Genomic DNA, 23,139 nt, shown 5'->3' with positions numbered 1-23,139 from the left:
CCCCTTTTCCTGTGTACTCCTATCGCTTCCCCCCCACCCCTTAAGCACACACAACTCCCTCCTTTCCTTTTCCCTTCTCCCTTATAAACTACCAGTGTCCTCTCACAGCAAAAACCACAACCCCCCCCCTCTCTCTTCAACCCTAGAGACCCAAAACATCAGCCATCCCTCTATGCAAGCACAAGGAACATTTCTGGGCCTGTATCCCAAGGCACTCTTCTATCCCCATCCTTCCCACAGGCAAAAACTACTCAGGTTCCTGTGCTTTAAGATTTACAAAGCACTTTCCTCACAACACCCCTGTGAGGTGGAAGCACAAAATCCTCATTTGACAGATCTGGAAATTGAAGCATGGAGAGATTAAATGTTGTGCTCAGAATCCCATAATTTAATATTAGGAACATTCCAACGGAGCTTTCCTAGTTCCGAGCCCAGAGCTGGCCACACTGGTCTATCGCTGCCATTTCTCTGCTACCCAGTTGCCACCATGTCAGGGGCAGCTTCCCGATGATTGGGAGTCTCTGGCTCAATATGTGGTTTCTCAGAAGGCAAGTCCCCTCAGTGGCCAGGAGGGTCAGGGGCACTGTCTGGGCCACGGTCTCAGAATCTGAGTGTTCGGTGGGACAGTCCCAATAGACTTCTAGGTCATAGGCGTTAAAAGCTGGAAGGGTCCTTTGGGATTATCCAAGACAACCCTTTGCTGCCATCAACCCATTTCATAGATGAAGTGGAGCAAAGAATAGAACCCAAGACTTCAAACACCATTTCCATTATGCCATACTAACTCCTCCAAGGAGTGTCTCCTCAGCCCCATCCTCACCCAACTTTCAAAGACTCACAGGATGCTAGAACTGAGGGCTCCTTAAAGGTCACCAGTCCAATCCCTTTCCTTTTTCCAAGAAAGGAAATTTAGAACAAATAAGAGACTGGACTCGCTCAGTAAATTAGTTGTGGCGGAGTGACCCTTGGTCTCCTGACCTCCCAGCACCGGGCTCTTCCATGTTGAGATGCAGTCACATTTCCCAGCCCCTCTGGGCTCATGGGAGAAGGAGTGGGGGTCTCCGTCCCTTCCTGTTCAGGCACTGAGGTCCTGGATGAGATGCTGGTAGACTTGGGTGGGGCCCTTGAAGTTGGCAGTGAAGAGAAACCTCCGGCCGGCCACGGAGATGAAAGAGAAGGCCCGGGGAGCCGAGGGCACCGGAGGCCCCAGCTCCTGCAGCAGCTTCAGGAGCCCCGAGTCTGGCTCATATTGGAACACCAGGCTATAGGTGAAGTCGCTCCCCAGCAGGACTAGCTGGTCCCCAGCAATGAGCAATGGCTGGAAGATGAGGGAACCTCGGGAGGGCAGTGCCTGCAGTGGACGGAACATGGACCCATCCCAGCGCATCACCTGCAGAGATGGAGTTCAGGGTTGGGAGGCAGTGGTCTAGAGTCCCCTGTTCTGGGACTTCTGGGAGTAAAGGGAGGGGCAGGGCAGGGGGGAAGGGTAGGATTTATGGCATTCTCAGATTGTAGGGAAGCTTCTGAGCAACCCTGCTCACCTAGGATTCGATCTTTTTGCTGCCTTCAAGGCTCAGTTCACATGTTACCCTGTAGGAGGCCTTTCCTGGTTCTCTCAATCCTATCTTTCTAAGCATACTCTGGATGTACTCCATAGGTACTCTGGGTACCTATATATGTATGTGTTGAATGTAAGCTCCTTGAGTACAGGGAACATTTTCACTTTTTCATAGTATGTGACAAATAATCAATGCCTAATAAATAAATGTGCATTGATCGATTAACTGCCAGCACTAGAGATACAAAGGCAGGGTCACACAGCCTAGTAAGTGTCTGAGGTCCTATTTGAACTCAAGTCCTTCTGACTTGGGCTAGTACTCTGTCTACTGCAGTGTCATTTAACTGTCCCTCTAGTCTGGATTATTCTAACAGCCTCCTTACTGGCCTCCCTGACCCTATTTTCTGTTTAATTCCCATTTATACCTCACAGGTCAATCTAATCATTTTCCTGATCCAACCACTTAGGATAATCACAGGGAACAATAGGTATCCTTATCCCCCTTTTTATAAATTAATCCACTGAGTGGCTTTCAACAAAGCTCATTAGAAATAGAGCGGAAGGGTCCAGGTGCCTTATTCTGCAGAGGAGATAAGTGAGGTGAGGTGTCCTGCCCAAAGTCCTCCAAGGAGGAAGCGGAACAGTTGGGATTCCAGCCTCCACAGGCCGGACTCTGCTACATGAGCCTCTCTCTGTTATGGGATGGAGGCCAAGCTCCTTAGCTGGGAAGCCTCCTCCATCTGCTCTGGACTTCCTCTCCAGCTTTCTCTTACATCCAAATTGGTCTCTTCCTATCCCCCAAATCTGTTCCCTGAAGCCTTTGCTAGAGCTATCAGCCCACTTGGCACTGCCCTCTCCTGGTGTCATCCTGGCTCATGATCCACCTGCTCCCAACTGCCCCTTCCTGGAACTCCAAGGCTACTTCCTTACTCTGAGCACCTTTGGTCCATCCCATATGGTTGGATCCTAGATCATTTCCTTGTGCTTTGCATGCAGAAATCCAGCCTCCCCAACAAGACCGAGCTTCCTGAGGTCAAGGATGACTAGTCTGACCCACAGATCCCTTCTTTAACACTCCACCCCTCTGCCAGCTCAACTAACAAAGGGTGGACCCTTGCCTGAACCGATCTTCCTCCCACCTCCCCTCTGCACATGTAATTGTCCCTCCTGCTGCTGAGGGCAAGCCCCAATCCTTACAGTTACCCCTTTTCAAAAATAGATCTGAGCCACCTTTTCCACTCATGTCAAGCAGATCTTCCCAAGGCTTAAATAACCATTTAAGATAAAATATAAGCTTTTTGTTGGACATCCAAGCTGGCCCCCACCTTTCTTTCCAGACCTAGCACATCACTCCCTTCTGTCCCCATGGTGGCAGCTAATCTGGCTTTCCTAGCTGGTAGTCGGTAAACTCTTCATATCCCACGCCAGGATCTTTTAACTGGCCAGTTGCTGGGTCCCATCGTTCCTTCCTTCCTCATATCTATGTCTACCCCTCTAGCCATGAGTGCCTTCTCTTTCAGGTCACGTTGTATCTCTTTTGTAATATATTTATATAGAGAGGCCACATTGGGCCTGGAATCAAGAAGCTCCAAATTCCAATCCTGTCTCAGATGCTTACTATCAGGGTGACCTTGGAGGAGTCCTTTAACCAGTTTGCCTCAGTTTCCTCAACTATAAAATAAACATCATAATGCATCTACCTCCCAAGATTGTTGTAAGGATCAAATGAGGTAATATTTGTCAAGTGTTTGCCCCAGTGCCTGGCACATAGTAGGTACTTAATAAATGTGTATTTCCTTCCTTTAACTTAACCTCACTTAGCTTTTAGGTTCTCATGTGGGGATACTAATAGTACCAACTTTCCAGAACTGCTGTGAGCATCAAGTGGGAAAATAAATGTAAAGCAATTAGCAAGCCTTAAAGAGCTTATAAATGCTGGCTGCTATGGACTGGCGGGCCCTGTGAACATAATGAATTCCTCATTACACTGCTGGTGGTAGACAGGGAGGATTTTAGCCTCTTGCCTTTTATTCTCAGTGCTTGGCACAGAGAAGGTGCCTAATAAATGCTCCTGGATTGATTGGTGGTTAAAGGGGTCTGAAATGGGACTAGGGCAGCCTGTGAGGTTTATGAGAGCAGAATAAAGAGTAGGAGAAACAGCTTCAGGAGCAAGAAATCAAATCTGGGGCCTTGTGGGAGCTAGATAATACAGTGCATAAGGCACCAGCCCTAGAATCAAGGGGACCCGAATTCAAATTCCACCATAGACACTAGCTGTGACCCTGGATTGAACTCGGATTGCCTTGCCAAAAGAAAACTCTGGGGGCCTGGTGCCAATGGGTGTTAATCCTAAAATTCTGGTCTGGAAAGGATATCAAATTCAGGAAGCAAGAGCTGAAAGGGGTCTTGGAGGCCGTGGAATACAGCCTATTTGTTTTACAGGTCAGGAAACTGAGGCTCCGTTGGTTAAACCGGCAGCTCTGTCCAATCATGCCATTTTTTTTTAAAGGGGGGCGGTGACTCGGGGAGACTGGGACTTGCTCGGATTTGATCCCTGTCCTTCTCCACTCCAACCCCGAGGCCGGCCCCTCCCTCCTCCGAGAGCCGGGTCCAAAGCTGGTTGGGCCCCCGCCCGCGGCCCTCACCATGGAGTCGCCCAGGTAGCGGGTCAGGCAGACCAGCACGTCTCCAGCCACCTGGAAGTGGCGAGTGGCGTAGACGTCCTCGGCCTCGGGCACGTCGGTGCGCCGCGAGAAGCGGCCGTGCTGCCAGCGGTAGAGCACGGGCCTCTGCGAGGCCGAGGCCAGCAGCAGGTGCGGCTCCCCGGCCAGCTCCAGGGGCTCGGCGTCCGTGTCGCGGTGCCACGCGTGCAGGCTCTGGCGCGGGTAGAAGCCGTGGCCCGGCCCGTCGCGGCACAGCAGGGTGGTGCGGCCGGCCTTGGACGCCTCGGCCACCACGAAGCACGGCTCCCCGTCCAGCCAGAGCAGCTCGGCGTCGTTGGGTTTGAGCAGCAGCTCCGGGGCCAGGGCCTGGGACGGCGACAGACGCAGCCCCCGGCTCGGGCGGGACCACAGCTGGGATCCCCCCCACAGCCGGGCCACGAGCACGAACAGCCGCGAGCCTAGCACCAGGGGCTTACAGGCCACCACCGACGGCGCTGGCGGGAGGGGAGGGGAGGAGGGCACGTCACGGGGTGGGGCACCCGGAACGGGGCGGGGCTCGGGCGGCGGGGGCGCGGGAGGGCAGGGTCTGGGCGGGGCGGGGGGGGAGGGGAAGCCAGGGCAAGGGGCTGGCGAGGGGGAGGGTCAGGCTCTCACCTGGGATCTCTCCATCTGGTCGGAAGCGCTGCTGCAGGTAATCCCAGACCAGGAAGAGGCACCTGCCCACGAAGGGCTGGGCCAGCACCACGTGCGGCTCCCCCAGGTAGGAGAAGGTTTCCACACCAAGCGCTGGTTCCCCTAGAGTCTGGAACCAGGACAGCTCTAGGAAGGGCAACAGGAGGAGGAGTCAGCTCCGGCTGGGCTGAGGGGTGCTTTCAGAAAAACCTGGGGAGATCTACACGCACTGATGCAAGGTGAAATGAGCAGAACCGGGAGAACACTGTACACAGCAAGAGCAACACTGTAATGATGATCAGGGGCAAATCTACAGGAACTGATGCAAAGTGAAATGAGCAGAACTGGGAGAACACTGTACTCAGCAAGAGCAACACTGTAATGATGATCAGGGACAAATCTACAGGAACTGATGCAAAGTGAAATGAGCAGAACCGGGAGAACACTGTACACAGCAAGAGCAACATTGTAAGGATGATCAGGGGCAAATCTACACGCACTGATGCAAAGTGAAATGAGCAGAACTGGGAGAACACTGTACTCAGCAAGAGCAACATTGTAATGATGATCAGGGGCAAATCTACACGAAATCTACACGCACTGATGCAAAGTGAAATGAGCAGAACCGGGAGAACACTGTACACAGCAAGAGCAACATTGTAATGATGATCAGCTGCAAATCTACAGGAACTGATGCAAAGTGAAATAACCCAGAGAACACTGTACACAGCAAGAGCAACACTGTAATGATGATCAGGGGCAAATCTACATGAACTGATGCAAAGTGAAATGAACAGAACCGGGAAAACACTGTACTCAACAAGAGCAATACTGTAATGATGATCAGGGGCAAATCTACAGGAACTGATGCAAAGTGAAATGAGCAGAACCGGGAAAACACTGTACACAGTAAGAGCAACATCGTAATGATGATTAGCCAGGACTGACTTAGCTCTTCTTGGCAATACAGAGGGAAGAGAGACTCCCAGTACCAACGGAAGCTCACTTTCTAAAGCTTCATTTTTCTTGGACTTTTTGGTCTTCGTTTTCTTTTGTTAACATGACCAATACGAAAATGTTTTGCATGACAACCCAGGAATGGTTAATATCAAATTGCTTGCCTTTTCAAGGAGAGGAGAGGGAAGAGAGGAAGCGAATATGGACCTCAAAATAAAAAAAAAATCTTTAAAAATTTTGTTTATATGTAATTGAGAAAAGATAAAAATAATTTTAAATAAGAAAGTTTTTGCTCAAGCACCAGGGAACCTTAACCTCTGCTCTCTGGCTTCACTTAACATTTACACCCTGCCAACTAGGCAAACTGGCCTCGGTCCTGATACTCCATCTCCCATCTTGGTGCTTTTTCATTGGCTGTCGCCCAGGCCTGGAAGGCACTCCTTTCCTATAGCTTTCTCACAGGGTCCCTTTCTTCCGAGGAGATATAGCTTAAGTGCCATCTTCTGCATTTTTTGATGTCCCTTCTCCCAACTACAAGTGTCCAAACTCCCTTATATATAATTTAAATATACTTAATATATTTAAATAAATATACCTTACCATAATATGTGGATATCGATAATATTATGATAATAACACATATACAAATATATCTACAAACTTTAAATTTGCCCCTCATGTATTTTATAATGTGTTCATCTCTCCCACGGACATGTAAACTTGTTGGAAATGGGGATTATTTCATTTTTGGTACTTCCATTATCTGGTTTTTCATTTAATGGGTTAGCCAAACAACCACTCTGGCTGACCTGTTCCCAGTTCTCTCAAGGATGCTGAGATCCAGCCCCTTGGTCAGTGAGTGGGCTTTTCAGAAACTCGGCATCCTGACCTTTGGCCTCTACTCCCCTCAAATCTCAGCCATATCTCTCCCCTCCTCCATAGAGCATAAGTTTCTGGAAAGCAGAGGGTTTTTTCCCCCTTTGTGGCCCCAGTAGAGAGCCTAGAACATTAGTGTAGGGACCTCATCTTGAGGAAATACCATTCATCACTGCAGATGGCATCTGTTCTGTAACTGAAGAGTCTTAGTTCCTTAGAGCATAAGTGACTTGTCCAGGGTCATAGGGACAATATGCAGCAGAGGTGAAATTTGAACTCAGGCCTTCCTGCCTCCTGGCTCTTTAGTCACTGTGCCACGATTGCATCCCTCTTGTCATTCAATTATGTCTTGACTTTTTGTGATCCCATGGAACATATCTTACCAATACTGTGCATAGGGTTTTCTTGGCTAAGATACCAGAGCTGTGAGCCGTTTCTTTCTTTAGTGGAATAAGACAAACAAGGGTAAAATGACTTGCTAATGAGTATCTGAGGCCTCTTTTGAACTTAGGTCTCCCTGACTCCAGGCCTGGTGCTCTATCCACTGAGCCACCAGCTGCCTCAGGTGGCTTTGGGATCAATCAACAATCAGTTTTTTAAGGGCATCCTAGGTACCAGACACTGCTAAGAGCTGGGGATATATTAAAAAAAAAAAAAAAAGGAAAAAGTGTCTCTACTTTTAGAAATCTTCCATTCTATTAGAGGAGATGATGTGCCCATTAGGCACTTAAAAATGCTTATTGAAAGGTTATGTAAAAGCAGATGTGGAAAACTATCTTTGCATGTATTTGGAAAAATAAAAAGGCTATTCTAAAAAAGATAGGGAGAATAATAAAAAAATAAACAAGAAGAATGATGGATGACATTAAAAAAAAAAAAGAAAAAGAAAAGGCCCATTGAATGAACACGCCCCATTCCTGCCTTCATGATCTGGGCTTCCCTGAAAAGTCATACCTACAGTCCTGCAGTGGAAGGTGTCCGGGTCCAGGTGCTGGAGCTGTTTATTGGCTAATGGAGGGGGCCCAGCACAGGCCCCCGCTCCCACGCTGGCATTCACTCGGGGCAGCCACAGGACCAGCCACAGCAGGCGGCAGTCACAGAGGAAGGGGTTTCCCCGAAGATCCCTGGGGGGGGGGTGAAAATAAGAGAAAGGATGCTGGGCCTTCCATTCCTCCTTCTGAGCCCCTGCTGGGGGATGCCACCCGTGATGATCTGGGCTTTCTGATTGGCTTCACAGAATTTAGAATTGGAAGAGATTTTTAGATATGAGCTAATTAAGCAAACAGGTCCAGCAATATCAAGGGTTAGCCCAGGATCCCAGAAGTAGTAAGCAGTGAGAAGCCTCCGATCCAAATCTCGCCATCATTAATTATGTGCTCAAACTGTCCCCTTTCTGTGTCCCCAGCCTGTCTCTTCCGGAATCATTGAATGTCCAGGTGGGGACCACTCCACATCATAATTATTCCAAGCTGGACCATGGCACTGACGAGTGGTCCCTGAATTTTTCCTTAAAGCTCCCCTAGTGATGGATGAACTCCAAGGCAGAATTCAGAAGGACCTTCGAGGCCACCTAATTCTATGGTTAAGTGACTTGTCCAAAGTCACCTGGGCGGTAAGTAGAAAAGGCAAGATTTGAATCCAGACTCTTTGACTCCCAAGTCAGGAGTCTTTCTGCTGCCTCCTCTATGAGGACAGTTTTCTCTCTTTTCCTTTCATGTCCCCAGCTTCTAACTCCTCTCTAGAGCTCGCAGCTTTCACCTTATACCCAGCTTTTCCATCTCATTCCCAGAAGTTGAAGGACACTTATGGGAGGACGCCCTTTCCTGTTCCCACCCCAACCCTCTCCTTCCCTGTGGCTCACACATGGCTCAGGGTCTCCAGTCCTCGGAACAGGAACTTGGGCAGTGTCTGCAGGTGATTATTGGCCAAACTCCTGGGGTGCAGAGAAGTAAAAGATGGGGAGACATAGCTAACATCACTTCCTCCTCATGTGGCCTCAGGGCACGGGGCATGCACTGGTAAGACCCAAAAGAATCCAAGGGGACCCTGGGGTGAGAGCAGCTCCAGAGTGATTGGGGGAAATACTTTCAGGGGAGTTTCCATGTCACTGCCTGGGACATCTCGGGTGGTTTCTGGGTAAAGGGAGATGGCACTGGGACACTCACAGGTGTGTGAGGGATCTCAGCCCCCGCAGGGCATTCTTGGAGATGGAGCTGATGTTATTGTCCTCAATGAACCTGGGGAGAAGAGGGGGCCCCAGGGGTAACCCCAGCTTCAGGGACCCAGCAGCAGCCCCCCAGAAGCCTCCTCCCATGAGGCAGGTGGGATCAGAGACCTCCTTCCCATTTCAAAGTAGGGGTGACTAGAGCCTAGAAGCGCAAGTTGACTGGCCTGGGATCACAGGGAGAGTCGGGGTGACCCAGCTCTCCTAAGGCTCTAGTTCACACCCCTCTCCCATCCTCCCACTCTGAAAGGTAAGGTGAGCTGGGGAGGAATCATGGGAAAATCACCAGCCCAACTCTCAGTCTCCCTCCTCCCCCAACCCCATGCAGGCCCCACTCACAGATACTGGAGGTAGGAGAGCCCAGCAAACGCATCATCTCCAATCACAGAGAAGGTGTTGGCTGTGAAGAGACTGAGAAGGAGCGGGGCTTTGGGGGCCCAGCGCCGGACTGAGGAGAAGAGGGCTCTGTCCTCGTTTCCCCCCTCCCCCTCCCCCTCCAAGCTGCTGGACCCCAGCTCCCCCTCCCACACACTTTGGCCCGGCTCCAGAGACACATTAATAGCCCCCACCAGTCCCCTCCCTCCCTTCCCGCTCTCCCAGCACGCCTGGTGGGCGTTCTGTCTGTCCCAGAGTCCGGCAGCTTACAGAAGGTGCAGGGAAGGGACCTCTAGGAAGCTGCCAGAGGTAAGGTGAGTCACTTCAGATCTTACCAGAGACCTGGGGGGACAGAGAGGTGGCCCGGGTCAGCGCTTCAGCCAGTCGGGCTTCCTCGCTCCCAGCTCTACTCTGAGGACCCAAGCTGCCACCCCCTCGAAGACCCCATTATCCATTCCCTATCCTCCAAGGGCCCTGGAGGCTGGGCCTCTACCTGTCTCCCTCTCCATTCTTCCTGGGATTCCGGGGTCTCGGCTTCCCTCCCCACCCCTTGCCTCAGCCATCCATCTCCTCCTTCCTCAGGGAGGCCGGTCTCCTAACTGCTGCCCTCCCCCTCGGGGATCCAAGCAGCCAGCCCCCAGCCCAGGGGCCACCCCCTCCCCAACTTGGCTTTGGGCAGACTCACAGGGACAGCAGGGTAGGGGGAAAGCCTTCGGGCACGTGGGGGGAGCCGGTGCACAGGGCACTGTCTTTGGTACAGGAACAACTTGGGGGGCACTTCCCCTTGTGTGGTTCCCAGGCCGTCCCTGCCCCCCCTAAGAGCAGCAGGAGCAGCAGCAGCCTGGCTCCCTCCAGCCCCCCCATGGTGTCTCCGCGAGTGGGTCCGGGTCTGTGGTGGCGCCTCCTTTCCTCTACCTTCCAGCCCAGGCCCGTCAGGCCGGCTCCCTGGGGCCCCTGGCCCGTGGGCCCTGCCCTTGCCTCGGCGTGCCCCCCCGGCCTCCGGCCTCGGCCGGTTTGGGCCAGCCCCTGCCTCCTCCTGCCCAGGGCAGCGCTATCTCCCAGTCCCGGCCGCCTCCCTCTCTGGCTGCCTTTGTCTGGGCCTCTCCTTTGCCTCCCGAGCCCTCTGTCTCCGGTCCCTGTCTGTCACTAGCTCCCTCCTCCAGTCCCTTTCTCCCTGAGGGGTTGGGAAAGAGACTCAGGCCGGAGTTGAGGGGTGGCGGGGTGAGGGGGGAGAGGATGTCGGAGGGGGGAGGGTCAGAGACCATTAGGAAAGACACCGCCTCCAGGGAGGGGACAGAACGGACCCCAAGCCTCCCCCCCACCCCCAAGCAGGAAGAAAGGGCACCAAAGGAGGCCGGGGCAGGAGGGCTGGGGGACTGGGGACTGGGGGCTGGGGGCTGGGTGGGGCGGGGTGGCGCAGAGGACCAGGAGCCTCAGGCTCAGAAAAGGAGGGGCCGAGGTTGTGTGTGAGGGGGGACGGGAGGAGCAGTGGTCTGCGTCGCCCCAGGGGGGGACCCCGGACCCCAGAGCGCCCCTCTAAAGTTTCCGAAAGTGCTTCCCAAACTGAAAAGCGCATTGTACGCCTGAGGGACCGCTGAGATAAACATCACTCCTTCCTCAGCTCCAGCCTCTGGACAGAAGCCATCGGAGCCCTCCCTGTTACGGGGAGGGGCAGGGGGAGGCGGGGGGAGGGACTTCAGCCTCCGGGAGGTTTTCTGTGCGAGTCCGGCCGCGGTGAGAAACGCGGCTCCAGGCTGCCCTCTGCTGGACAGTGCCGGCGCTGAGCTCCCTTCCCGCCCTTCCCTTCTGAGAAATCAAACCAGAAGGGAACTGAAGGCTGAGCTTCCAGCTCAGACCGCAGGCCCCAGGCAGGGAGACCCCGATCCCACCCCGAGCGAGCCCTGAGTACCCCGGCCTCCGGCACTTCCCACTTCTGTCTGCCTCTGTTTCCCCATCCGTAAAATGGGGATACTAATAGCACTTACCTCTGGGGTGGTTGTGAGGACAAAATGAGATAATATGGGTAAAGTGCTTTGCAAGCTTTAAAGTACTGTGTAAATTGAGATTGTTATCATTAATTTATTTTTGCTGAGGCAATTGGGGTTAAGTGACTTGCCCAGGGTCACACAGCCAGGAAGTGTTAAATCTTTGAGGTCACATTCTAACTCGGGTCTTCCTGACTTCAGGGCTGGTGCTCTATCCATTGCACCACCTAGATGCCCCGAGATGATTATTATTAATATAAGCCATTCCTAGTCTACTATATTAAAGTCATTAATTTAGAGTGGGGAAAGATCCTGGAGGCTATCTAATCCAACCTTCTTCTTATACAAATATGGAAACTAAGACTTAGAAAGAGGCAGCATTCGAACCTGGATCCTCCTAACTCCAAAGCTGGTACTCAGTCTATTACTCCAAAGCACTCTTCCCCTGCTCCGACGCATGAGCGAAAGGTCAAGTGCTGGTATAACTTATTTTACATGAATGAAAATTTTCTCATTTTGGAGAATAAATATTCTGAGAACGCGCCTAGGCCCGGAGCCTTCTTCTGATACAGGCTGGCTGTGTGACCCTGGACAAGCCCCTGCATCTCAGAGCAGTGCCGGATGAGCTGTGGATCGGCACAGGGTAGCAGAGAGAGCTCAAGGCTTGAAGTAAAGGATTTGTCCAGGTTCAAATCCCACCCGGACCCTTTCTAGCCAACGCGCCACTTCTCTGCGCCTCCATTTCCTGGATCTATGGGTTGGAGTCAATAGCTACAGGGATCCGGCTCTGTGCTCCTAGGATCTGAGCCGTGAATTAGCAGATCCCATCTAGAGAAAACGTGGATCTGGATTCCCCCCTCCCAGAATTAATGAGGAGACAGACTGATGGATGGCTGAATCCTAGAATCACGGGCTCACAGCCTTTATTTAGGGAAAATCAGAAACACCACAGACCCAAGGAACAGGGGAAGGTTTAAATGTAACAGTGTAGTGAGAAGAGAATGGGGTGGTGGGTTCAAATCCTCCCTCGGCCACTCTCTCTTTCCGGCATGATTTAAGGCAGGTCATATTCTTTCTCTGGGCCCCCTCTGTACAATGAGGGGCTGGCTCAGGTCCATGATAAGTCTGCGATCTTACGGAGGGAGGGGTCTGCAGAATGTTAGACCTAGAGAGGACCTTAAAGATCGTATTTATTGTGTTTACTAGTGACCGGCATCATGCCAAGGACTGAGACAGAGAGAAAGCAAAAGCAGCTCTTGCCTTCAAGGAGCTTCCATTCAAGTGAGGGGGACAGCACGCGCAGAAAAGGGCCCATTTCAAAAAGGCCTTGATTTGTCAAGGAAGAGATCTGCACTAGTTCTGCAGGCGACAGTTTGCACTGAATGATAAGGTCAGAAATAGACACATGTATATATGCATACATACACACACCCTGCACATATAGGCACATATATGCCAGCCTGCTTCTGCCCGGCTTTTTCTTGGTATATCTATAGCACAATAGATTTGCAGTTTTATGTGTAAACATACTTTATTATACTCTGTTATGGAAAGGCTTGTTTTATTCCACAAATTAAAAATAAAATGAATAAGTCTAGGAAAAAGACTATAATGTGTACATATATATGTATATATATAAAATATGTGTTTATAAACACACACACACACACACACACACACACACACACACACACACACACATATATATATAGTAAAGAGAATCAGAGAGGGAAGAGATATACAGACAGGAGACACACAGAGAGACAAAGATAGAAAAAGAGAGAAGACATACAAGTGAACAGTCAAGAAAAAGGAGAGAGAGGGAGAGAGACATATTGATAGAAGGGAGGTGAAGAGAGGGGGAGAAGGGGAGAAGGAAGAAGAAGAAGAAGAAGAAGAAAGGAGGAGGAGAAAGGAGAAGGGCATGCAGATAGATGGATAGAAAAAAGAGGAGATGGAAAGACTAAGAGGAAGGTAAAGAAAGCAACATATTGACAGAAGAGATGGGGGGAGGAGAAGGAAGCAGGGAAAGAAAGCAGAGAAGATGCAAAGTAATCTTCCTGACACATGGAAGGCCCAGGGAAGGTCTCCTTAGGGGAGCAGCACTTAACCAAATATTGAAGGAATCCTGAGATTCTACAGGTGGAGATGAACAGAGATTTGGGGCACGGGGCAAAGGCTCAGAAGCAGGAGTGGGAGGTCCGGGGGTACTAGCAATGGGAGTGGAGAGAGAAAGTGGGGCCGTCGTGCACACAGAAATGACAAGGCACGGAGGAATAACATACCCGAGTTGCAAGCCGAGGGGCTGGAAGGACAGTGGTCAGGAACAGGGTATGGGAAGAAAACTCTATTGTGGATGCTTCCCTCTGAGATGCCAAAAAGCAGCCAGCAGCGTGGAACTGGAGCCCAGCAGGGAGGTGACTGCTGGGTAAATGGGCCTGCGAGTCAGCTGTCTAGAGAGGCTCCTGGGATCTCCAGGAGTCCGTGAGAGCACTGAGTGAGAGAGCACAGCTGGAGAAGAGCTTGGGGCAGGAGCCCTCCTTAGTGGGCCTGGTGAAGAGGCAGCAAGACAGGAGGGGTCTGACGTGGAGAAGGAGAGGCCAGAAGAGCCCTGAGTGGGCAAAACCAAAATTTGTCTGGGAGAAGTGAAGGAGAAGGCTTGAGAAAAGGCCGTTGGACTTGTCCAATAGATCACTGGGTGCTCTGGGGGCTGGATGCCGAGGCTTCAGAAAAGACTGAGAGGTGGGAAAGTGGAGGCACTGATTGAAAATGGCTTTCTTTAGGAGTTTGGCTGGAAACTAGAGTCACGGGAGCAGGGGCCGTTGCATTATGGGAGTTTTTGTAAGGATAGGGGCCATGTGGACAGGTAACAGTTAAAGAGTGAAGAGATGCTCAGCAGATAGAGCCCCAGTCCTGGAATCCGGAGGAACTGAGTTCGAATCCAGCCTCAGACACTCAATATTAAAAACAAACAAACAAAAAACCCACTAAAAACAGAGTGAGAAAATGAGGAGATGAGAGAATTAAGGAAATAAAGAGAGAATGAAGATTAAAGGCTGACTGTTGGTTGCAGTAATCTCCCCGAAAAGTTAGAAGGGGATGAGATCAAAAAGAAGGATCAGCCATCTCTTCCTAAGAGATAAGGAGGAGAAAGTGGAGGATGATGTCCAAAGGATGGGGCAGCCATGGCTAGAGTGCTGGGCCTGGACTCAGATTTGTAGTGCAAATCAGGTTTCAGAAACAAGCATTTCCAACTCTGCGGGACCCCATTTGAGGTTTTCTTGGCAAAGATCCTGGAGGGGGTTGTCATTTCCTTCTCCAGCTCATTTTATGGCTGGGGAAACTGAGGCAGATGGGGTGAAGTAACATGCCCGGGGTCACACAGCTCAGGAAGACTCATCTTCCTGATTCCAGGCCAGGTGCCAATCCACAGCACCACCTGGTCACCCTCCTACCAATTGGGGCTCCGAGAGTCCGTTCCAAATGTTCACCGGGACTAGTTGTGTCCACCCGGTGTCAGGGCCTTCCGAGCTCCCACTGGTCCGATCAGCCACACTCGGATACACGGTAATTCGAGTCATATCGGGCCCCTGAGAACAGAAGACAGTTATACAAAAGGGGGGCTCGAGGAGGGAGTTCCCCTTCAGCGGGGGTCTCAGCTCTAGCATCTGATGTTGCTGGAGAGATCCCTGCTGCTTCTTTAGTTCTGTCCCTCGGAGGCTCCTGGCCAATCATTGCATTCAGCCTGAGTCCATTAGGTCATGGGAGCCTTAAATGGCCTTTAAGGCCATTCTTAAATGGCCATTCTGCTTGATGCCCTTATTTTGCAGAAAAGGAAACTGAGTTCCAGAGAATTCTAGGTTTATGCTCACAGTCATGTCAACAACAAGCAGAAGACCTTGGCTTTGAAGGGGGATCCAAACCAGCTTTTCTGGCCTCCCCCAAATTCTACGCTCTTGACCCTGCGCCATGACCCCTCGGCTCCTGCTGGGGGCTTTTGATTGTAACTGGCCGGGATTAACCTAGGAAGACTTCCAGGAAGGGGGGGGGAGGAAGCTCCTGTCGAGGTTTGGAAGGGGGGAGGAAGTCCGCGGCCTGGAGACCGGTCTAGTACCCAGGTGGCCACGTCCCAGGCTCAGGGCTTCTTTTCTCCCTCCGGGGCTGTTCAAACATTAAGATGATCATTAACCAGGACTGGTCAGTGACCCTGGGAGTGAACTGGGGCCGGAGAGTGTGAGGGGCTCTGCCCCAGAGCTGGGGACCGTGCCCAGTCCAGGCCCACGGGCCGTCCGGTATCCAGATGTGAAGGTGACAGGGGAGATACCCCGGGGGGTGGGGAAGCAGCAGAGGCCTGACCCAGACCCAGGGGCTTCTGGAAGTTCAAATCCTGTCTCACCGGCTAAGGGACCTGGGCAAGCCACTTTAGCAGTCCCCCCTAAAATCAGGCGGAGAAGGAAACGACCCGCCATTCTAGCGTCTTTGCCAAGAAAACCACAAATAGGGTCACAAGGAGTCAGACATGACTGAACAGGGGTCTGAAGCATCACATTTGGGACAAAGTGGGGCTCCCCAACGGGGGGAAACACTGCCCAGAGGAGAAATGGAGAGGAAGGGGCCCCTGGCTCTCCCCTGGGCAATCCCAGCAGGCTTTGGGGTGAGTGAAGGCCTTTGCAGAGCTGCTGGAACGTTCAGAGAGGCTCCTGTTGGAGAGGCCTGGGGAGGGGGCTGGGCTGGCCCTATCAGCCTGGCATGAAGTAGACCCATGTGTGCTGTCAAATGGCCAGAAAGTTCGGCCTCACGGTCCCCTGGCTGCCGGATGGGTGCCCGCCAGTAGCACATTTCACTCTTGTCTGGGAGGAGAGAGTTAAGCTAACGGGCCCTGGGCCTGCTCCGGCCGGGGGCCGCACCCCCCCAAGTCCCCCGCCCCCTGGCCTCCCTCCAGCCTGGGCTCCAGTTACAGTGCCTGGGGAGGAGAGGGGAGGGAAAGGGAGGGGAAGAGAAGGAGGAGGAGGAGGAGGGGGCGGTGCATCCAGCCCAGGGGGTCTTCGGCAGAGCCTTCGGGACCCCTGAGCGCAGACAGCCTCGGATCGAATACGGGTCTGTTGGGGTGAGCCCCTGCCCTGAGGTCCCCAGCCAGGATCTGTTTTACTTTTGCTTTTGCCATGGGGAGGAGGGGTTTGCTTGGGAGTAGAGAATGTTAGTGTGTGGGGTAAGGGAGTGTGGTGGATGATGGGGTGGGTGGGGTGGTTTTGTTTTATTTTGGTTAGTTTTGCTTTTCATAGGGGCGGAAGAGGGAAGAGAGAGTTTTGTTATGTTTTGGATGGTGCGGTTGGTGGAATGGAGGGGAGTTGTTTGTGTTGGCGGGCGGAAGTATGGGAGGTGAGAGAGAGTTTTGTTTTTGCATACGGGCGGTGTGAAGTGTTACGGGGAGTGGTGGGGTGGTGTGTAACGGTGTTGTGGTGAGTGTGGGGCGTGTGTTGTGGTGGTGAGTGTGTGAGTTGTGTGAGTGTGTGGAGTGATGGGGTGTGGTGTTGGTGGTGTGTTTGTGGATGGTGTGTTTGTGTGGGAGTATTTTAATGGATATGGCGGGCGGTTTATTTGTGTTTGCGTTGGGGATGTTGTTAACGGATTGTTTAGAAATTTTGAGATGGGCGATATGGGTAAAGAAATGGCTGTTTTAGGAGGGCAAGTGAGGGGAGTTGAGTGTTTTGGTGTTGGTGTTTTGGCGGTGGGGCGGATGGGAGTGGGGGGAAGGGGAAGTATGGGGGAGGGTTTTGGGAGAAAGGGAGATGGTATTTTGGGTTTGTGTTGGTGGTTGTGGGTGAAAGTGTAAAAGCAGATGTTTTAAACATTGAGAAATGAGCTGCATTTGTGTGGGTGTGGGAAGGGGTGTGTGGATGTGTGACAGTGTGATTGTGAGTGTGTGTATGTGTGTGAAGGTGGCCAGATGTGTGAGGCAGGTGTGTGTGAAGTGTGGGGTGATGTGGGAGTGTGTGTGAGGAGTGGTGTGTGATGTGAGTGTGTGTGAAAGGCATGTGTGGGTGGATGAAGGTGTGTGTGAGTGTGTGGTGTGTGGTGATGTGGTGTGGCAAGTGATGTGAGTGTGTGTGTGTATGTGTGTTAAATGTGATGTGTGAGTGGATGTGAGTGTGTGTGGAAGATGTGAGTGGTGTGAGTGTGTGTGTGTGAAATGTGATGTGAGTGGATGTGAGTGTGTGTGTGTGTTGTGGTGTAAATGATGGGGTGTGTGTGTGTGGAATGTGTGTGTGTGAGCTGTGTGTGTGTATGTGTGAAATGGATGTGGTGTGTTGTGTGAGTGTGTGTGTGATGTGAGTGTGGGTGTGTGAATGACAGGTGTGTGTGAGTGATTGTGAGTGTGTGAATGTGATTGTGAGTGTGTGTGTGAGTGTGATTGTGAGTGTTGTGTGTGAAAGTGATTGTGTGAGTGTGCTTGTGAGTGAGTGTGTGTATGTGAGTGTGAGTGTATATGTGTGTGATTGTGAGTGTGTGTGTAAGGATGGGGTGGATACTAGTGGAAAGTGATGTGAGTGTGTGGGGAGTGGAGATGTGAGTGTGTGTGAGTGTGTGTTAGTGGTGTGAGTGTATGAGTGTGTGTGAGTGTGATTGTGAGTGTGTTTTTTGCCAGGGATGGGGTGTTTTTCTGGAGCGATATGGGGTTTTTGCAGCTTTTGGCCTGGTATGTTGGCTGGCATATTTTGCTTGTTTTTTGTTTCTTTTGTGTTTTGTTTCGTTTTAAATTTTTGTGTTTTGTTTTTGTTTTGTTTTGTGTGGTCTGTTTTTCTTGTTTTGTTTTTGTTTTTGTTTTGTTGTTTTTTCTTTGGGCGATTTCTGGGGTTTTTGTGTTTTGTTTTTTGGTTTGGGGAATTGTAAGTGTGTGTTTGTGTTGTGTTTTGTTTTTTCTGTAGTGTGTTTTGGCGTTTTGTGCAGTGTTTTGGGTGACTTTTTGTTTTGGTTTGTATTTTGTGCTGAGGGGTTTTTCTGTGGTTTTTGTGGGGTATTAACTGGGTTTTAGATGGTTTTAAGTGGGATTAGTTTTGTGTTTTTTGGGATGTAATTTTTTGGGATTTTGCAGTATTGCTGTGGGGTGGTGTTTTACTGGGATTTTGGCTGTATTTTGCTAGGATGAGTGGAGTGTTTGTGCTTTTGTTTTTCTGTGTGTTTTGGTTTTGTGCGGGCAAAGTGGTGAGTTAGTGGAGTAAGAGAGAGAGGATGCTGGGGGTTGGAGAGGTGTTGGTGGTGTGGGGTAAATTTATGTTAAAAGTAGTGGGGTATTTGTGTTTCTAAATACTTGGAAAGTGGTTTGTGTGTTTGTGAGTAAGCGGGGTGAGAAATTTTGCTGGAAGGTGGAGTTGGGCAGTGGGCAGGGAGCAAGTGGAGGGCCTGGGGTGCGTAATGGCATGTGTCTTTGTGTGTAGTGGTGGCTTGTGTTTGCCTGCATGTTGTGGCTTTTGTAAAGGTATGCTTTTGTGAGGCCGCCGCTGGGATGACAGCGTGTTGGCTGAAGGGGAAAGTGGTGGTGGTGGTGAGAGAGACATGTGAAGTGGTGGCAGTGAGTGTGAGGATGGGTAGATGGGATGGGGATTGCTTTTTGATTTTACGGCTTTTTCATTGAACAGGGAGTAGTGGTTGTTATTTTACTTTTAAATTATAGGATGGAAAGTTGTGTATTTGGAAAGTTTATTTTGGGATGTGGCAAGTAGGGTTAGAGTGGTTTTGTTTTTGTGTATTTTAATGGTTTCTATTTTGCCTTTGTGGTTTTGTAAGTTTTAAGAAAGAGAGAATGGTTTACTTATGGTGGAAGGTTTTACGGGGTTTTTTTGTTTGTTTCATTTGTGTTTTTGTGTTGTTTTTGGTTTTTTTTTGTTTTTTGTGGGTTTTTTGTGGGTTTTTTTGCTTGCTTGTGTTTTTGCTCTTGTTTTTAGTATTTTGATTTTTTGCGTATTTTTGTTTTTTGTGTTTTTTGCTTTTGTGTATTTTTTGCTTGTTTTTGTTTCGTTTTGTGGTTTTGAGCTTGTGATTGTTGATTTGTTTTGCTTTTCTTTCTGTTTTGTGGGTTTTTTGTGTTTTTTGTTTGTTTTATATGGTTTTTGTTTTTGTGTTGCTAGGTTTCTTTGCTTTCTAGTTTTTGGATTTTTGTTTTTTTGCTTTTATGGTTTTTGACGGCTTTTGCTTCTTTTACTACTTTTTGCTTCATTGGCTAGTTCTTTGAGGGATGGAGAGGGTTAGTGTTGCTGGCGTTCCTTTCATTCCTGTATTCATTGTCTTGTGTAAGTTTTCTCAAAATACATAAGAGTGAATTAGGGGATGGGGTGTGGGGGAGGGGGAATTAATGATTCACATTTGGTGGGTATTTATCTCTTGGGAGTTTTTGTTTGGGTGGGCTTGTTGTCTCCTGGAAAGAATGTAAACCTCTGGAAGGTGGGTATTGGGTCTTTTTCTTGGCTTCAGATGTTTACTGTTTGGTACTAATTGATTGATTGATTGTATTCTCTAGGCCAGAGTGTCAAGTGTACTAACCACAGTAAAAGTGGAGTGATTCTTCTTACTTTTCCTGCCGAATTTTCCTCACTTCTGTTTTTTGTTTTCATGAGTTTTATCTTCTTTGTTTCTTCATCTATCTCTCAACCTTCCTCGAGTCTATCTTACTTTTCTACTTTTGTTCTTCTCCTTGCATATCTTGGAATCATCTCTTTTTCTCTGTCTCTGTATCTCTGACTATCTCTCTGTGTTCCCTTGCACTCCATTCTCCACCTTCACTTCTCTCTCCCCTCTTTTAACCTCTCCCTCTCTCCCAGGATTGTTTTTGTCTTTCCAAATCTTTCTCCACGTCTGGTTTTGACACAACTTTCATTTTTAACATTCAGTTTCTGTTTCTTTTTTTGTTATGAACGCAACACACATGACATTTCAGTGGAAAGGAAAAGGGGAAAGGAAGATTGTATGTGAGACTATGAACTTGGGATGTAGCTGATTGGTTTTTTTACTTTGTCATCCCTTCCCTCTCCAGCTCTGCTTCTGACTCCATCTTCATTTCTCACCTCTTCTCTGTATTGTGATTGTAGTTTCATCTCTCTACTTTTGCCTTTCTCTCTCTCTATTTCTGTCTTGCACCATCTCAGATTCTATTTTCATCTCTATCTCTGACTGTATCTTTTTTATCTTAATCCACTCTGGACACACACACACACAGACACACACATGCACAATCTGTGTGTTCCTGTCTCTTCATTTCTATCTTGCTCTATCTCAAATTCTGTTTTTTCTAATTCTCTTTCTTCTCTCTCCCCTTTCTGTTCTCACCTCCTCCTCTTCCTTCTCTCTCTCTGTCTCTGTCTCTCTGTGTCTCTCTCTGTCTTTCTGTGTCTCTGTCTCTCTGTCTTTCTCTCTCCTCTCTCTCTGTCTCTCAGTCTCTCTCTTCTCTCTGTCTCTGTCTCTGTCTCTGTCTCTCTCTCTCTCTCCTCTCCCCCCCCCATCCCCCTTCATCCATTGGCCTAACAGGACCCTCCCTTGCCTTTCTCGCACTTCTCAGAACCGGGGAGCCCGATGAAGAAGAGGGCACTTTCCGCAGTTCCATCCGCCGTGAGTCTGATTTCGGAGCCCCTTCCTGAGTAGCCCCACTTAGAGAAGGGGGTGTGGTCACTGTGATGGGGGGGGGGGTCAGTGGCTGCCTGAGAATGCGGAGAACCCCCGGAAGATCTCTGCCGGGGAGGAGGATGAGAGGAGGTGGGGTGAGCTGAGGGAGCCTGGGGGGGACTCCCGGGCGCCTCCCGCCGCGCGGCCCCCACCTCTGCCTTCCTTCCCCAGGCCTCTCCAGCAGAAGGCGTTAGGAGCCTGAGATGAAGTCGCCGAGGCTGACCAGGTAACGGGTCGTTCTCGGGGTGGGTGGGGGTGGGGGCGCTGAGCGAGGAGAAAGAAAAGGGGCGACGAGGCTCCCGAGGAGCCCAAGCCCCCGGGATTTCCCCGCGCCTACAGGTCCCTCCCTGACTTCAAGCTTCTTCTCCCGCCCACTCTCCACAGGTTTCCCAGGACTCTGCCCACGGTCCCACCCCCACGGTGTCCCTAGCTCCTCCAAACCTGTAATAAAGGCCAGTCTTCTTCCGCGCGCAGTCCGTGTCTCTGTCCCACAGCCGGTCCGGCCGCCCGAGGCCCCGAAAGGCTGACGCTCCCTCTCTCCCCCCACTAGGAGGCGCCCCCGCCCACGGGCTCCGCAGACACTCGAGGCGGGGATTGGGCATGCGCCCCCCCCCCCCCCCCCCCCCCCACGGAGCCCCCATTGGCTGCAGTGTCCGCCTCCGCCCTTTCCACCGCCCCCAACCCGGAGGTCCCTCTCCAGTCCCCCCCCTTCCCGGTCTGACCCCCCTCCCCCAGTCAGATCTGGGCTCCCTCTGCAGCTGCTGCCTCTGCCTTCCGCGCCCCCGGCCCAGCCATGGTGACCCCCGAGCCCATCACACAGGGTGAGAGGGAGCGAGGCTCTACCAAGCCCGCAGCTACAGGGGACCCCAGCCGGGAGGATGGAGGAAGGGGGGACCCCGTCAAGGGGAAGAAGGGACGTGGACTCCTGCCTGATCTAGTGGCTAGTGGGGAGCAGGGAAGAGGAAGGGGGCCCCGTTATGAAACAGCTGAAGAAGCAGGAATCCCATTCTCGGAGGTCTGGGGAGGGCACCTGGGGAAGTCTAGAGGAGGAGGAGAGTGAAGGGGACCCCAACTGGGGGCTGGGGGGAAGGGGACCCCGTTGGGCACGGAGATAGAGGGGTAGGGGAACTCTGGTCTGAGGGGATGGAGAGAGCCAGGACCCTGATCTGGGTCCTGGTGCTGGAGGGAGACGGAACCTGGGCTGGAGGGACTGAGGATCGAACCTGCCTTTGGAGGATGACAGGTAAAAGACTCCTCCCGGGGCTGAGAGGGAGCCCTCAAGGAAGTGGGCCAGGGGAGAGCTTCTGGCATGCGGGGAGATCTTCCCCGGGAGGGGGGAGGCAGGGAAAGGGGATGTCACTGGCCCTGGATCTTGTAAACTGGATAAATGTTCGCTGAATGAGTGAGTGACTGATCTGAGCCGTAGCTATGGCAACTAGATGGTCCAGCCCCTGGGGAAGTGCAGCGGGAAGGTGTTTTCTGCGAGGAGGGCCCGAGATGCGCTAGGGCATGTCCGGCGGAAGTGTGATTGTTTATCGGGGTGCGGGGGGAGACCTCCGGGCTTGCACATAGGCAGGGGCCGGACCTGAGGGAGAACATCCGTCCCTGTGGATGGCCGCGTTTCTCGGGCTCTCCAGGGTTCTTGACCCGGGGCGAGGGTGGGTGGGGCCGGGGAGGGAGGGGGAGGGAGGTGGGATGAGGTATTACAGTTGGTCATTTCCACAGACTAAAGGACCTCTGTTGGGCAAATACACCTTCGAGACTGGGGGGGGAGGGGAGCCCGAGCAGAGGGAGGGGGAGCGACAGCCAGATGCGGGGAAAGAGCGAGGCCGGGGCGGGGGGGGGGGAGGGGCAGGCTGCGGGGATTGCGTGCCTGCAGGGGCGGTAAGCCGCAGTGACCCCACCCAGGGAGGGGAGGGGAGGGACCGGAGGGGAACCCTCCCTCTGCTGGCCTTGGGGGTGGGGAGGGCCCTTCCCCGGGTGTGTCCCCTTGGTCACCTGGGGTCGCAGTGTTTGAATACGGGCCCTCTCGCTGCCTCTCAAGTATATGGTGTCAGCCTCACCATCCCCCACCCCCCGCAACCCGCAGCTTTCCCGTCCCCGCGGAGACCCAAGTTGGCCGCAGCCTCCCGGACCTGGGATGCTCGGATGCTCTCGGTGGAGGGGCGGGGCGGG

At 51.7% G+C, this 23,139-nt stretch overlaps 1 protein-coding gene across 3 annotated transcripts; it reads right to left on the bottom strand.

Moving 5' to 3' along the window:
* Window positions 1-367: 367 nt before the first annotated feature.
* On the bottom strand, window positions 368-10,682 carry LGI4 (leucine rich repeat LGI family member 4). 3 transcript variants are annotated; one of them, XM_031963775.1, is made up of 9 exons: window positions 10,011-10,678; window positions 9,596-9,667; window positions 9,290-9,361; window positions 8,892-8,963; window positions 8,588-8,659; window positions 7,681-7,850; window positions 4,876-5,040; window positions 4,204-4,715; window positions 368-1,390 (listed from the first exon to the last, which is right to left on the bottom strand). In XM_031963775.1, exons 1-9 carry the CDS (start codon window positions 10,187-10,189, stop codon window positions 1,076-1,078), a joined length of 1,629 nt encoding a protein of 542 aa, XP_031819635.1. In that variant the 5' UTR covers window positions 10,190-10,678; the 3' UTR covers window positions 368-1,075. The 3 variants fall into 3 exon arrangements, with proteins under 3 accessions (XP_031819635.1, XP_031819636.1, XP_031819637.1); XM_031963777.1 differs by having other exon boundaries at window positions 1,179-1,390; window positions 4,204-4,587; window positions 10,011-10,674; XM_031963776.1 differs by lacking the exon at window positions 8,892-8,963 and having other exon boundaries at window positions 10,011-10,682.
* Between the last annotated feature and the right edge of the window lie 12,457 nt (window positions 10,683-23,139).

This window comes from Sarcophilus harrisii, chromosome 3 (assembly GCF_902635505.1).
Source record: "Sarcophilus harrisii chromosome 3, mSarHar1.11, whole genome shotgun sequence".
In the NCBI taxonomy this organism is placed as follows: Eukaryota; Metazoa; Chordata; class Mammalia; order Dasyuromorphia; family Dasyuridae; genus Sarcophilus; species Sarcophilus harrisii.
This window is presented reverse-complemented; position numbering and strand designations above follow the sequence as displayed.

What these genes read in the sequence shown, in the direction of transcription:
- LGI4 (XM_031963775.1), bottom strand. Translation starts at nt 10,189, where the DNA reads ATGGGGGGGCTGGAGGGAGCCAGGCTGCTGCTGCTCCTGCTGCTCTTA. An exon ending in GTCCCTTCCCTGCACCTTCT is followed by an intron (nt 9,362 to 9,595) that starts GTAAGCTGCCGG and finishes GCTCCTTCTCAG; the next exon opens with TCTCTTCACAGCCAACACCT. An exon ending in CTGAGATCCCTCACACACCT is followed by an intron (nt 8,660 to 8,891) that starts GTGAGTGTCCCA and finishes TCTGCACCCCAG; the next exon opens with GAGTTTGGCCAATAATCACC.